General features: G+C 43.0%; 1 protein-coding gene across 4 annotated transcripts in view; it reads left to right on the plus strand.

The window, feature by feature from the left end:
* PIP5K1B (phosphatidylinositol-4-phosphate 5-kinase, type I, beta) overlaps nucleotides 1-15,849 on the plus strand; it is a 195,788-nt gene that overhangs the window by 31,031 nt on the left and 148,908 nt on the right. For all 4 annotated transcript variants that reach the window (XM_008580661.1, XM_008580663.1, XM_008580664.1 and 1 more), the window contains exon 3: nucleotides 12,746-12,876. In XM_008580661.1, the coding sequence (XP_008578883.1) occupies nucleotides 12,746-12,876 (131 nt within the window). The remainder of the gene's footprint in view (nucleotides 1-12,745; nucleotides 12,877-15,849) is intronic.

Here is a 15,849-nt window from a genome sequence, read left to right on the forward strand (position 1 = left end):
ATAAGTGAGAACATGTGGTATTTCTTTTTCTCTATGGCAGCATTCATAATGCTGCTCTATCCTAAATCAAGAATTTCATCTGCGTTCATGGCATCTTTCTTTTAAGGACAATTAAATGTGCATAATTTGCTCCTGTCAGATTATGAGTACCTTAAGAGTACAGTATTTCTGTTAATGAGAAGGGGTGGCTTAAATGCTTTTCCTTTCCAATGAGAGAATGTGTTTTACTGCCAATTATAAAAATAAGGTGGAGATAATTTAAAAGAAACCATGAAACACCTTTTCTTTGTTCTGCCTTTTCTATCAAATTTTGAGAAGCAAATCCCCATCAAACAAGTGGGTACACTGGGAACTTAATAGTCTGCTTAGTAAAAAGGGAAAATTAAATATAAAGTGGATCGGTCTTGGGCTTATTCCAAGGTTGTTTAGTGCCTGGTGTGTCAGAATGACCTTGTTATAAGGCAGTTTTACCACATGGACTATCCGTGCCAAGCACAGAAGAGGACACCATTATAATGGGACTCCAGTGTTCTTATTTTTGTAAATGTAGCTGGCTGCAGAAATTGTATCAGAAATGTAGTTGCCAGCCAGGAAAATAACAGAATACCCCAGAAGTCATGTGTGAAGCCACTCGTACTGGGAAAGGGAGTAATCATTTCTAGCTGCTGTGATGAACAGAGACTGTGCAGAGGGACAAGTGGTAGCGCCGGCCCCAGAAGAGTGGGGTAGGATAACAAACAGAGCAGGGAGAAGGGCAGCAATGAAGGCCTAGAGATCAGTGGAGGCAGAGGCCAGGAATCCCAAGGCAAGTTCGAATGGGACAGTTTGGCTAAAGCTGTAGATTTGTGCAGAGACAAAGAGGATGTCTGGCTTGTGGGGAAGAAGCAAACTGTCCACCAGAACTTCCGCTTCCTCTTCTAGAGCCCAGCTGGATCTGGAGAACAGGTGCAGAGCCAGACCTCCTTGCATCTGGGTGGGGCCGTGTGACTCGACCTTACTGGTGGACTGTGAGTGGGTCTTCATCTGGAGGGTCTGGCAGTAAACAGACAGCACACTCAAATTGGGTTATTTGAAGAGAATTTAAGAAAGGCACTGTTTGGAAAGATGTGGGAGAAATGTGGGGACACCACAAGGGATGGTGCAGTATCTTGGGGCCAGAATGTACCTTATTACCTCCCTTAGGCCTTGATAGAGATTGGATGTGTTGTCCCCCCCAAAGCTCATGTCAAAATCTGATCCCCAGTGTGGCAGTGTTGGGAGCTTTTGGGGACATGTGGAGTGCATCCTTCATGAATAGATTAATGTCCTCCCAGGGGGCAGGGTAGTGAATGACATCTTGCTTTATTAGTTCCCACAAGAGCTGGTTGTTTAAAGGGCCCTGTCACCTCCCCTCCTCGCCCCCCTGCCTCCTCTTGCCATGTGATTTGCTTGCACACACTGGCTGCCTGCTGCTTTCCGCCATGAGTAGAAGCAGCCTGAGGCCCATGCCAGATGCAGCTGTCCCAGAATCATGATCCGAATAAACCTTTTTCCTTCTTTTCTTATAAATTACCAAGCTTCAGGTATTCTGTTATAGCAACACAAACATGGACTAATACAAGCCTGAAGAGGTAAAAGAATGGTACAGTTTCTGGAACCCAAAATAGAAGTCATCTGGAAAGACCCACAAGAAAGGAGCTATAACCTTAAGGACACAACCAGCCAGGGTCAAACCTGTAAGGAATTAGGAATGGAAGCAGTCACCCTGACCTCACTCTCAAGCCTCCCTCCAGTGTTCCTCCCTCCAGGTGGGGTGTCCCATTGGCCAAACTCAACTAGAAGCCAGAGGGTGAGGAGGCTCTGTAGCCATACGGGTGCATGTCCCAGGGCACAGAACAGGGTGGAGAAGGGTTGAGGAACAGTCCTGGGGTAGATACCCTGCACTGTCACCTCCTGGCAAAGGTAGTAAGAAGTGTGTTTTCCTCCTGTGCTACCGCTTCCCCATTAGCCAGCTGGATTTGTAGGACTTTGAGGCCCTAGGGGATATCAGAGCCACAAGGATGCAGAAGCCAGGCTCTCTGTACCACTCAGCAAAAGTGAGAGGACCACCATTCAGGGACACCCACGGTGGTCTATGCCTGGTTAAGAGATAAACTTCTCTTAGTTAAGAAACTCCATTTCAGAGGTGTACTTTTTACAAAGAAGTTAGCATTTGAGGATTTATTATAGCAATTAGCATTAGCAGGAATTAGATTATAGAAAGTTTTGAAGGCCAAGCAAGGAATTTGGATTCAATTCTGCTGATGGTTAAAAACCAATGAACGTTGTTAGACTGGGAGATGGTATTAAAAAAAAAAAAAGCCTTGAAACGTTGAGTCTGGTGGTCATGTGGCAGGTGTAACGTTGAGTCTGGCAGTCATGTGGCAGGTGGAACGTTGAGTCTGGCGGTCACGTGGCAGGTGGAATGGAATGCTGTGAGCAATCAGTTGGTGCAGCGGGCCCAAGCCTGTGTTATCAGCAGGCCCCCTGAATCAGTCTAGAAGTGTACACGCTGCAAGGATGGAAGCATGTTAATCACATTCCAAGGTCAGCTGCCAGCCCACCACATGGAACTTGAGGAAGGAGGTGGTCTAAGACCAGTCTATGAGCACCCCAGTCTGTGAAAGGGCATGGCTGGCCCACTGTGAGATGTGGAAGAGGAATTTTAGAGAGAGCTGTTGACATGTCAGAGTAACCCGCACAAGCTTAGGGAAGGGGGTTCGGCGAGACCAGTGAAGAGTGTGATGTGAGTTCCCTAGAGCCTAGGGGATGTAGTAAACTGCTGTATTTTCTGGAAAAATGAAAGAAAAGAAGAATTGTTGATCAGCTGCTCCAATGATGACAAAACTAAGCAAGTCTTCGTGGGGAGTGACTGCCCATCAGTTCCCAGGGTTCATGATAAATGCTGTGTGACCAGCTGAGGAGGGCACTGAGCTCTCGAGAAAGCTAACAAGGGGCCATCCCTGATCCTGTGCATGTGAGCACCTGGAGGAAGAAGAAACTACCAGCCAGAGGTGAAGTGTTCTTCTCCTACCTATGAGAACACAGCAGCCATTTGGAACAGCTCACTGCAGATCCTGTGAAACCCTGCAAGAAAAAGAGACGTGTCCACCCTGCAAGCCTTTCGAGTGCCTGGGCCACGTTACACGCGTTCTCCTCAAGTAAGACCTTTCTGCCCCTTTCCTCCTCCCTCCAGCAATCGGTCAGCAAAGAGCAGAGAAGCCCCCCAAGCCCTCCCACTGCTGGCGGCCAGCTTGTGCTGAGATGGTATTAAAAAAAAAAAAAGCCTTGAAACGTTGAGTCTGGTGGTCATGTGGCAGGTGTAACGTTGAGTCTGGCAGTCATGTGGCAGGTGGAACGTTGAGTCTGGCGGTCACGTGGCAGGTGGAACGTTGAGTCTGGCGGTCACGTGGCAGGTGGAATGGAATGCTGTGAGCAATCAGTTGGTGCAGCGGGCCCAAGCCTGTGTTATCAGCAGGCCCCCTGAATCAGTCTAGAAGTGTACACGCTGCAAGGATGGAAGCATGTTAATCACATTCCAAGGTCAGCTGCCAGCCCACCACATGGAACTTGAGGAAGGAGGTGGTCTAAGACCAGTCTATGAGCACCCCAGTCTGTGAAAGGGCATGGCTGGCCCACTGTGAGATGTGGAAGAGGAATTTTAGAGAGAGCTGTTGACATGTCAGAGTAACCCGCACAAGCTTAGGGAAGGGGGTTCGGCGAGACCAGTGAAGAGTGTGATGTGAGTTCCCTAGAGCCTAGGGGATGTAGTAAACTGCTGTATTTTCTGGAAAAATGAAAGAAAAGAAGAATTGTTGATCAGCTGCTCCAATGATGACAAAACTAAGCAAGTCTTCGTGGGGAGTGACTGCCCATCAGTTCCCAGGGTTCATGATAAATGCTGTGTGACCAGCTGAGGAGGGCACTGAGCTCTCGAGAAAGCTAACAAGGGGCCATCCCTGATCCTGTGCATGTGAGGACCTGGAGGAAGAAGACACTACCAGCCAGAGGAGAAGTGTTCTTCTCCTACCTATGAGAACACAGCAGCCATTTGGAATGGCTCACTGCAGATCCTGTGAAACCCTGCAAGAAAAAGAGACGTGTCCACCCTGCAAGCCTTTCGAGTGCCTGGGCCACGTTACACCCGTTCTCCTCAAGTAAGACCTTTCTGCCCCTTTCCTCCTCCCTCCAGCAATCGGTCAGCAAAGAGCAGAGAAGCCCCCCAAGCCCTCCCACTGCTGGCGGCCAGCTTGTGCTGGGCAAGCTGGGGAGGGAGGTGTGTCTACTGAAAGTGTATTTAGAGTTTTTATTATTACGGTGGACTAGACATGCCGAATGTCTACATGAAGCCATTTTTATGGATCCGTGACTAGAAATGAACAGAGGACCATTCTAGGGATCACCAGAAAGGTCATAGACCTACCCTAAATTTCATTTTGGGACAGAGGAGGGTCTAACCCCAGAATACATTAAGGGGGACAGTGGGAGAGAAACATAAATTTGTTATGATTGTACTTCCTAAGAGTGTAACAGAAAATGAATTTTTAGCTTCGAGGCCTTGACCTAAAAGAAAAAGATAAAAAGATGAGCAAATCCCAAACATGCCTTTGTCATCCCTCAAAATGTATTTATAAACACAGTAATAATACCTTTGTTGGAGAACATTTCCTTTCCCACATGTAACAGAAATTTAGAAAATCTGGGATGTACAGGACTTGAAAGTAAAAACCATCCAGTACCCCACCATCCAAATGTAGTTGTACATTTTGGTATACTTCCTTCCTGTCTTATTTTCCTCTGTGTATGTGTGTACATACACATTGTGGGCTTTTCTTTTTCAGATTTTTATTATATGTATTTTGCATTGTGCTTTTTTAACTTAACGTAATATTTTATTTTTCTAAGTTGCAGAACATTTTTAAAATATGGTTTAAATGATGGCATAATTTGACTAGAATTCATCTAGTTATTTTGTCAAATATTTTAGGTCCAGACTTAGACTTATATATGAGTCAGTAATATGAATGAGAAGAGAATAGAAAATTTAACCCATCACTTTAGATGTTCCATCAAATTATAACGTTTATATTATCAAATAAAGGAGCCACTGATTGAGACGGTTGTCACTCCCTCGTTCAGATGTCTTTTCTGGGTCTCTGTGAAGCCCTGGTTGCCTGGTTTTCTTCCCACTGCTGCAGTCGCTCCTAAGTCTCCTCCCAAGATTCTCCTTCCCCCATCTAATCCCTAGATGTTGACGCTGTTTAGGGCCCTCCTTGGACGCCCCCTCTCTTGGTCACTTCATCCAGCCACTTGTCAATACCATTTACATGCTGACAACTCTCAGATTCAAATTTCAGCCCAAAACCTCTATCCTAAGCTCCAGACTTGTATGTTAACATCTCCGGTTGGATGTCTCATTGTCATCTGAAATGGAACTATTGATCTTCCTCCCTCGGGCGGGAGCGCCGCCGCGCTTCCCAAGCGGCGCACTATCCAGTGCGCCACCGGGCTGGCCCAGACTCCACTGTTCTTAAGTGGGTCTCTGCTCTTCTGCCTCATTGCATTACCCTATATTTTCTAATACTAACTACAATTTGTCATGATGTATATGTATCTTTGTTTTTTAATGTCTCTTTGCTCCTCTAGACTAGAAATTCCTGGAGAGCAAGAACCATGTCCCTTTTTTGGTACAGGCATTCTCCAAGGCCTAGCACAATGCCTGGCTCATGGAAAGTGCTGAGATCTTTGTTAAATGAATGAACAGCATCTGACTGAATAGAGTTCTGCAAGGAATGCTTCTCTGCCTGGGGCAACACTGGACAAATGTCAGGGGCAATCCTGAAATAGAGGAGTGTGGTCCACCGAAAAATAGGGCCCCAAAGGAGTCCACATTCTAATCCCTGGATGCTGTGAATACCTTACTTTATATGGCAAAAGAGACTTTGCAGATGTGATTAAGATTTAGGGATGGGGAAATTATCCTTGATTATCCAGGTGGATCGTCATAAAAGGGAAGTAGAAGGATCAGAAAGAAGGAAATGTAGTGAGAGAGGCAGAGGTGAGAGAGAGAGAGAGAGAGAGGTTTAAAAATTCTACTGGCTTTGGGCCGGCCCCGTGACTCACTCAGGAGTGTGCGGCGCTGGTAGCCCCCAGGCCTCAGGTTCAGATCCTATATAGGGATGGCCAGTGCGCTCACTGGCTGAGTGTGGTGCAGACCACACCGTGCCGAGGGTTACGATCCCCTTACTGGTCAAAAAAAAAAAAACTTCTGCTGGCTTTGAAGATTCTGTAAGGGGCCACGGGCCAAGGAATGTGGGTGGACTCTACAAGCTTGGAAAGGGAAGGAAATGGATTCTCCCCTGAAGCCTCCAGAAGGGACACAGCATTGCCAAAACCTTGGGTTTAGGACTTCTGACCTCCAGAACTATAAGATAAGTTTGCCTTGTTTTAAGCAACTCAGTTTGTAATTTGTTAGAGTAGCAATAGGAAATTAATACTAGGAGCAACTGGAGAAATGGTTTGAAGAACCCGAGGCAGGAGGTGGTTCCGTTTCCTTTCAGAAGGCAGTAGGCTTGCCTACCCACAAATGATCTCATTTCCATAGCCCTACAACTGGTTCATGAAATCTATTCCTCTTTCCCTCTTTCTTTTTCCTTAGTTATCCCATTGGCAAAAATAGGCACCTCCCTGACTGGACACGGATTGCCCTCTTGCTGTTAAGAGGTATTACTAAACCACTTTTTTTCAGTGGCCTAGAATAAGGCACCTTGTCAATGAACATCTGTAATTTAGAATTAGCTGTCTAGATCTGTGGTGTTGGGAAAATGGATCTTCTGAGAAAAAGAGAAAGCATTGAACCCCATCCCTGAAAAAAATGTACACAAGCAGAAATTTCCACATTCAGTTTTTAAGTGCTCATGGACTTGTAAGGTCAGCTTGCTCAAAGGATAGGGTATGTGTTGATTGCGTTATCTTTTTTCATGTTGTGCGTAGGAGTCAGTGGAGGCAGGGAGAGAGTAATACTGTAAGATGGGCTTCCCGTGTCAAGGGGTTTGGACTTAATCTTGCAGTTAAGGTGCTAAGGACCCATCAAAGGGTTTTAAGTACAGTAGTAACAGGATCAGAATTGTACCTTTGAAAAAAATCACTTTGGCAACATATGTATTATCTATTTTCCTATAATTGGTTTCTTAGTTCACCTTAGGGGAAAAGGCTATTGATGTTAAATGTTTTAATACTTCCTTTTAAAGCCAATGATACCAGATGGCCTATTAAGTGATCTAATTTCATAGACAGTGTGCTGTAGAAAGCAGTTTCCTGTAACCAATGTAAGGTCATTAAAATCTTGCTCCCCCGATGGTGGGTTTTTTTAGGTGTTTACTCTTGCTGTTACTATCATTATTATCTCATTGTTCAAATCCTTTTCAACTCCTATCAGATCCATCTCTTGCAGAGAAAATTCAGGTAAGTACAGCAAAGTGATAGAACTCTGGACTAGGAGACTTGTAGAAGACCAGAATATCATCCTGCATCTAGCACACACTGGCCAAGGGGTTTAGATCAAGTTAATCTCCCAGAGCCACAGTTTTTAATCTATGCAATGGTCATAAGCCCTACCTAGCTATTTAACAGTTGTGACTATCAAATGCAAACATTAAAAGACTGTGCTTTGAAAACCATAACATATGACACAAATGCAATCTGACATTGACTTTTCTCATCGTACCTGAATGAGTTTGGTTCAGTAAAGAGGAGCTAGAAAGTATATGTCTGTGGTTTGTCTTTGTGAAATTATATGGCTCTATCTTTCTCCAAGTATCAAATGCTTTAAAATTTTTTCTAGTATCCAGGCAACATGCTGCCTCCACTTAGTTGTTACAAAGTTCTGAATTAAAAATAGACCCTGGGGCCGAGCCCATGGCGCACTCGGGAGAGTGAGGGGCTGGGAGTGCAGCAGCGCTCCCGACGCGGGTTCGGATCCTATATAGGGATGACCGGTGCGCTCACAGCGCTCACTGGCTGAGCGCGGTGTGGCTGGTCTCAAAAAGGACAAAAAAATAAAAAATAAAATAAATAAAATTTTTTAAAAATAGACTCTGTTGTGCTGTGTTCTGAAACCTAAACCCATATGTTTTAAAGGAGTCAAAGGTCTCCCTTGGAGTTAGAAGGGGAAAGGGTCATGTCCTGGCACCTCTATAGCGTATGCCAAGCTGTGCAGAGAACATTGGAGGGGCTCGGTGTGTGTGCAAGGCCAGCACCTCACTATGGTCCTGTTGGTCCATTGGCGGTGTCCTGGTGGCTCAGTGTTTGCAGGGACAGAGCTGCTGGTTCTAGAAGAGCAACCACCAGTACTTCGCAGAGAAGGTTGTCACCAGCATGGCTTACTAATCGCTGATCTGAGGCACTCCTGATGGCATTTCAAAGTGTTTTTCCACAGTTTTAAAGCACATCTTGCTCAACATTAGGCCGTGCCTAATGTCCAATGGGAAAATGTCAGGCATGGGGTCTTTACCTCTAGTGGCTTAAGAAACCATGTCACAGCGAATATAATCAGATATTTGCATGAAGCAGACAAGATGTGCTTTTTCCTATTTCTTTTTTTTTTTTTTAAAGATGACCAGTAAGGGGATCTTAACCCTTGACTTGATGAAGTCAGCACCACGCTCTCCCAAGTGAGCTAACCAGCCATCCCTATATAGGGATCTGAACCTGTGACCTTGGTGTTATCAGCACCACACTCTCCCAAATGAGTCACGGCTGGCCCTCTTACATTTTTTAATTAACAAATAAAAAGTGTACACATTTATCATCTACAACATGATGTTTTTAAATATGTATACATTGTGGCATGGCTCAATCGAGCTAATTAACGTGAGGTAAGAGTGCATCACCTCACATAGTTATTTCTGTGGTGAGAACACTTAAAATCTACTCTCTTAGCAACTTTCAAAATACAGTAGGTTATTAACTATAGTTACCATGCTGTACTATAGATCTCTTGAATTTATTCCTCCTGTCTCACTGAAATCGTGTATCCTCCGACCAACATCTTCCCAGCACCCCCCCGCCCCCCCACCTCCCCCAGCCTCTGGTCACCACCACTCTACTCTCTACTTTTATGAGTTCAGCTTTTTTAGATTCAACACATAAGATGCTTTCTAATTATACCCAAATGCACCAATGTTAAAGCATTTAATTTTTACACAGAGATGGGCAGGAGGAAACTTTGAGGTGTCATCCCTACTGTGACAGCAAAATACTGCCTTTTGTTAATAACTCACCATGTTATTAGTAGTGACATTCATGATGGTGTTTATACTAGTTTACCAAGAGCTTTCCAAGTTTTTCTTTGGCTTACCCATGGTTGGGTGTGACTAGAAGCAAACAAAATATTTTATTCCTATTTTGTCAAAAGAAATGGCTCTCTCAGAGCTTCTTAGTTTGTTGAGGTCAAACATCCAGACTTAAAGAAAACTTCTGATTCTGACTCTAGCCTCGTCTTGAAGAAACAGATGTGGAATCAGCCTGGGCTTGGCTGTCAGACTCTCCCACACACTAGCAGAGGGCCTGGTGCAGATCACTTCCCCTTGATGAGCCTTAAATCCCACCTATTAAATGGGAATAATAGTTACTACACAGCAGGGTCTTTGAGAGGCTTAAATGAGTTAAGAGATTCTGATGTTAGAGGCAGCGAGTGTACTTGTTCATGATGTGGACTCTAGAGCCAGCCTCCCTAGGTGTGGAGTCTCAGCTCCATCCCTGCACTACCTATGTGACCTTGTGTAAGTTGCTAAAATTTCCTGAGTCTGTAAAATGCAGATAATAATACTTCCTCCCTCGTGGGGTTGTCATATCTGCTATGATTATGACAGGTTGTTATTACAGATGTTGTTATCCATATATCAAGTGCCTTGCACAATTAGTTGGCCAAAAAAGATTAACTTTTATTACTACTATTATTGTTTCTCCCATCAGAGCACTTAAATTTTAAGGCATCTAAAAGGAAAGTAATATTATCCCAGGTCTGTTTTTTGGTTTAACTAAACAGACGTCAATGGAATCCTTTCCAAAATCTTATTCTTTCAAGGACTCAAAACTTAATCTTAGACCATAGGAGAAAGATTTTTTTCAGTGCTCCTTAGAGCAAGAACAAATTATTCGGCTTTACCTCAGACCTTCTGAATTGGAAGTTCTGGGGATTTGAGCCATCATCTGTTTTAGCAAGCTTCCCTGATGATTCTCATGCTCCCCAAAGTTTGGGAACACCAGGTGTACACTACTCACAACTTTGACTGCCTTCCATTGCAAAAGTGCAGACAACAAAGAATTGGGAACTCTGTTTGACAGCTTGTTCCAGCCCAAGAAGTGCTAAACAACTGTTACCATGGTAATCCCATGAATTGAGCAGAAATGCAGGTAGTTCTGGAAGGCAGAGTCAGAGATGGGGTGCAGAGAGGGCACAGCACTTAGAGAACTCGTGAGTCTGTTGATAGGCTTGGCACAGAATATTTGGGGGTATCGAGTCCTCTGGAAAGTGCACATCTTGTTCCATACCACTCTGAGTGATGGGTGTGAGAAGAGATGGCTTTTGAATTTTCATGCAGGGTTAAAATGAGGAAAATCCATTACAGCCTTCAGAAGTCAGATGTACTGGTACAAAAGGTCACTGACCCAATTGGTGGCACTGCAGAGCTCAGAGAGGGAGTATTAAAATAACAAGCTTTTTTTTTAAAGCACTAGATGCACTATGGGCTTAAGTCTCAATCTTGCCATCTTGCTGCCAGGGGATCCTTAGTACAGAGGCATGTGAAAAAAGAAAAACACTGACATTTTTCTACTTCTTGCAGGGTCAAGGATGTGTACGTAGTTGTCCTCAGACTGAGGATGATATAATATTTGCAGTGGAATAAACAAAGCATTTAAATGATGACTCCATGGGCAAGTGGTTGTTGCTAGTTGTATGTGGAGGTGACTGAGCAGTACTGACTGAGCTTGGCCATGCGGATGAACCCAACAAGTATTTATTGGAGACCTTGCCCTGTGCTAGATGTGGTGTGTTTGAGGATCAAGTTTGGATGACTGAAGATTATAGTGTTATGGGGGAGGAAGCCAGTTTTGGAGGTCGGGGTGGAGAGGTTGTAAGATGTTAGTTTGGTTCTGTATATATTGCCGTTTGTAATAACAGGACAGCATCAAAATAGGTTGAAAAGATCTGAGAGTCATATGCATAGAGACACTATTTGAAGCCATTAACTATGTAGTTAAGGAGATCTGAGGATCATGGATCAAACTTTTAGGGACACTGCAAATATAGCAAATAGAATATGAAAAGTCAGTGAAGAAATGACAGGAGAGACCATCAGAAAAGCTAGAAGTGGTCCCAGGCCATGTTCTATCATAGAAATCAAGAGGAGAAATTTTTTCAAGAAGAGAGAGATGTTCTTTGGTGTTAAAAATGTGAAGAAATAAAAAAAGAAAGCATGTGGGGAGGTGGGGATGGGTCTTGGGTTAACCAAATGGAAATATTAACTCAAAAAGAAAGTATTTCTCTACAAAATGGGTGATCTTTATTACATTCAAGTCAAAGTTTCTCAGTGTTGGTACTATTAACATTTGGGGCTGAATAATTCTTTGTGGTGGGGCTGTCTTGTGCATCGTGGAAGGTTTAGCAGCATCCCTGGTCTCAGCCCACCAATGCCAGTAGTAACACCCCCACCACCAATTGTGATAACCAAAAAATGTCTCAAGACATTGCTAAATGTTCCTGGTTAAGAACCGCTGATTTAAGTATTTTTTTAGCTCCTACTGTGTATGTGGTACTACATGAGGTGTTGCAAGGCATGAAAAGTGTGCCATACTTTAACCATTAAGAAGAATACATTCTAGCTTTCCTAAACTGAGTCATTCTGTTATTTCTCCTTTTACATTGGTTAAAACTATGTATGTGTATACTCATACAGTACACGCACATATATATACACATGAATATATATGTATATGGTAGTTATTCTCCAAATTAACATGACATTTATTTAATTATGGAATGATATTAGTAAAGTACTAAATTAGAAATATTGCTGTCCCAGTGCTATATGTTTTATCACAGATTAGTGTAGGAAATTTGGATTATGAATCCACAGTGAGACTAGTAAGCAATTTCCAAATTAAACTCTTTGTGTATTCCAAAGACTCAAATTATTTTTTGTTCTCATTTCTTATGAGTCTTATGAGTCTTACTCATAGGTATGTTATAGAAATACTGATTTTTTTTAAAAAGTGTGACCATACCATTTACCTTTGGGTAGAAATTAAAATGCTGTATATTGAAAGTGTTCTACCAAGTTTCTAAGTACTTCAACTAAAGAAAGGTGAATATTTTGGACTGTAGAAAAGATTATCACACACACAAAAATTTCATGACAGGAAGGATCCTTAATATTTGGAATAGATACTTTATCAAAGGAAGTGATCTGTCATCCTCCCAAACTTCCACTTCCTTGTTGTTTAGGAACAAGAAAGAAATTCCAACCGTAGTTCCTGTAATCCTTAATATTTGGAATAGATACTTTATCAAAGGAAGTGATCTGTCATCTTCCCAAACTTCCACTTCCTTGTTGTTTAGGAACAAGAAAGAAATTCCAACCGTAGTTCCTGTTTTTGCTGCTTGTAACATTGAGCAAGGCCCTGACTATTGAGTCTAACATTGAGACCCTTGTTTTCTTTGCAGACTGCGTCATCTGCTATTAAAGGTGCTATTCAGCTGGGAATAGGATACACAGTGGGTAATCTCACTTCCAAGCCAGAACGAGATGTTCTCATGCAAGACTTTTATGTGGTGGAAAGTGTGTTCCTACCCAGGTAAGAACATTTTTATTTGCGATGATTTCCATGCTAAGAAGCCTTCCTTGTGACACCCCACATTGAAGGGCTCTTCTACCATGTACATGTTCATGTGCATTGATGTATATGTTGGGCCTTTGGTGGGGCCAAAAGCAGTCCAAGTGTTGTTACTTCCCAATCCATGAGAAGGACTTGCATGTTTTGGGAGGTGGTAAATGGGTTTCATCTATGGGCCAGTTGTAATCAGTTGTGATGAACGCCTGGAAGACCGTCTGGAGAGAGATTTTGAGATTCAGTGGGAAAGAATGCAGTAATCACAAAGTCATGTCTGCGAGGGTTTAGAAAAAGAGGGTTTCCACGAAGCAGCAATGGGTACCAGGTTTTTCTATCCCTAGTTTAAAAGAATGGGCTAGTGAGCCCACAGCTGGGCCTTGCACCTGAGTTCAATCCTATAGCTCCTCTTGTGTGATGACCTTAACTCTCCTCCAGAAAACACGAGAAGCCTGCTGTTTTGACACCATGTTTGCAAAAACACCAAAGTTCCCCATACATTTTGCCTCTAGTTTTTGTCATTTGGGTAACTGTTTAAAAACAAATACATCTGGAAGTGGATGGTGGTGATGGTTGCACAATAGCGTGAATGTCCTTAATGCCGAACTGTACACTTAAAAAGGGTTAAAACGGTAGGGTTTATGTTGTGTATATTTTACCACAATAAAATAGATATATTAACAAATCAATTAAAAGTCTATCACCACCTTTATATAGGAAGAGAAGTAGCAATCATTATTAAACTGGAATTATCACCACAACTGACAGGACTTTTCAAAGAAAATGGTCTAGAAAATAAAAATAAAGAAATTCAATTTGGAGACTTGGGGATAATTATTTTGTCTTTGGGCTATGAGGATTGACTTTTCAGGCACATTTATATTTAAAATAAATATTTCTCTTCAAAATAAGCCATTTTTTGTCATTTATTACTGGGCTTGGGTGACAGTAGCTGGGGTGACACTTTCACCCCCAGTGTTCTCATTGCCTTATTTAAAACATATATGTGTATGTTAGGAGAATGATATTCACACATTTGACTCTGTGTCCAGGTGCCAACTGCCTAAAATAAGACTTTAGGTGAATGTGCAGTAACTTCCTACATAGTCACAAAGGAGCCCATGAAATTTTTTAAAAAGTCAGCTGTGGACTCCGGCAGCCTAGTTTTGTGTGTTTGTTTTTAAATCTATTTATCATTCCCAAAAAAGTGTGTATTAACTACATTTTTTTTTCTCTTATAAACCAGGAAGTCATGAATTTATCTTAATATTTTGGTATAATTTTTTAGGCTCAGAATTCCTATAAATGTGTTTGCAGGATGTCCTAGATTGCATTGTCTTCAAGGGCCTCTACCCAGACATTTCAACCTTACTTTTTTCTTAGGGTGCCTTAAACAAGGAGAATGGAGGACTTTCGTGGGAGGGTGGCTGTCAGTGAGTTCAGGGCACTGAGAGCAGCTACTGCTGAAGACAGGTGTGCAACCAGGGGCCAGCTGCCCCATCCCTCCCCGCTGATCTCTTCTCTTTACAGCGTCTGGTCAACACAGCCAAGCTTGATGGGCTCTCAGGGAAGCATGGCCCAAGCATACGGTCCCCAGACCCCACAGCATCAGCATCACCTGGAACTTATTCCTGGGCTCCACCTCAGACCAACTGAATCAGAAATTCTGTGGGTGGGACCCAGAAATCTTTTTTAACAAACCCTCCAGGTGATTCTAAGCACATTAAAGTATGAGAACCACTGGCCTAGTACGTTACTTCCCATTTTTGTTCTTGGAGTTATTACATGACTCTTACAACTAATAATACTCCAAATTATTTTAAATTAGTATCTGAAATATCAAAATTACACCTATTAGCAACTAAATTATACATAACACTGTATAAAATGCTCTACAATAAGAAGCACATAAACAAGGTACTCATACTTTGGTACTTAAAGGCACTTTTGGATGACACCCCTTTTGTTCATAGGGGATTTATTATAAGCCTACTACATCTTTGTGATTAAGACAAAACGATGATTTTTTTCACTTTTTTCTTTAGGAGTAGGAAGCTAAAATTGTAATTACCTGGACTCTGTGTCTTTGGCCTTCACTGTGTCATCCAAGGTCCCAGCGGTAGACACATCACTGGTGGAGGAGTAGCTAACTTCCCCTTATTTAGAGGTGTCCACTGTCACATTTAAAATATATCAGTTTAGAGTATTTATAGCTTTTAAATGTCAGTACAACATTAAACGTTTGATGCAGAACGAGAATTTCTTTCTGCAAATACTATATTGTTTGTTTAAATAACACATGCACTTCAGATGTATTGACATGAAAACAAAAGGAACTTACGTTGGTCTTTGCCTCAGTTTCCTCCTGGACCCAGTTTCCTTATGGGTTCATAAAAGGGATTGGGCCCAGTGTTTCTCAATGGAGGTGCTACTGGCTTGTTTGGATGAGACAACTCTGTGCAAGACTGCACATTTCAGGAGATTTGTCATCTGGAGCAATCAAAAAATCCCCACAGGGCCGGCCCGGTGGCGCAGTGGATAGTGCGCCGCTTGGGAAGCGCGGCGGCGCTCCCGCCCGAGGGTTCGGATCCCACATACAGACCGGTTCCTGCTCACTGGCTGAGTGAGGCGCGGGAGCAACACCGAGGGTTGCGATCCCGTTGCCGGTCCCGGTCCGGTACGGGGGCAACACTGAGGGTTGCGATCCGTTGCCGGACACGGAAAAAGACAAAAAAAAAAAAAATCCCTACAAAGTGATGAGTGAATGTAGTATCTTGATTGTGGAGATGGTTTCACAGGTGTATTACACAGGTGAAAAATTAGCAACTTGTACACTTCATTGTATGTCAATTATACTTCAATAAATCTGTCAAACAGTGCCCCAACTCCCAGCCCCACGTGTCTAAGCACATCTGGGGATGGGCATAGGGGAGGTGGGCA

The sequence above is a fragment of the Galeopterus variegatus genome, unplaced genomic scaffold, assembly GCF_000696425.1.
Source record: "Galeopterus variegatus unplaced genomic scaffold, G_variegatus-3.0.2 Scaffold2142, whole genome shotgun sequence".
In the NCBI taxonomy this organism is placed as follows: domain Eukaryota; kingdom Metazoa; phylum Chordata; class Mammalia; order Dermoptera; family Cynocephalidae; genus Galeopterus; species Galeopterus variegatus.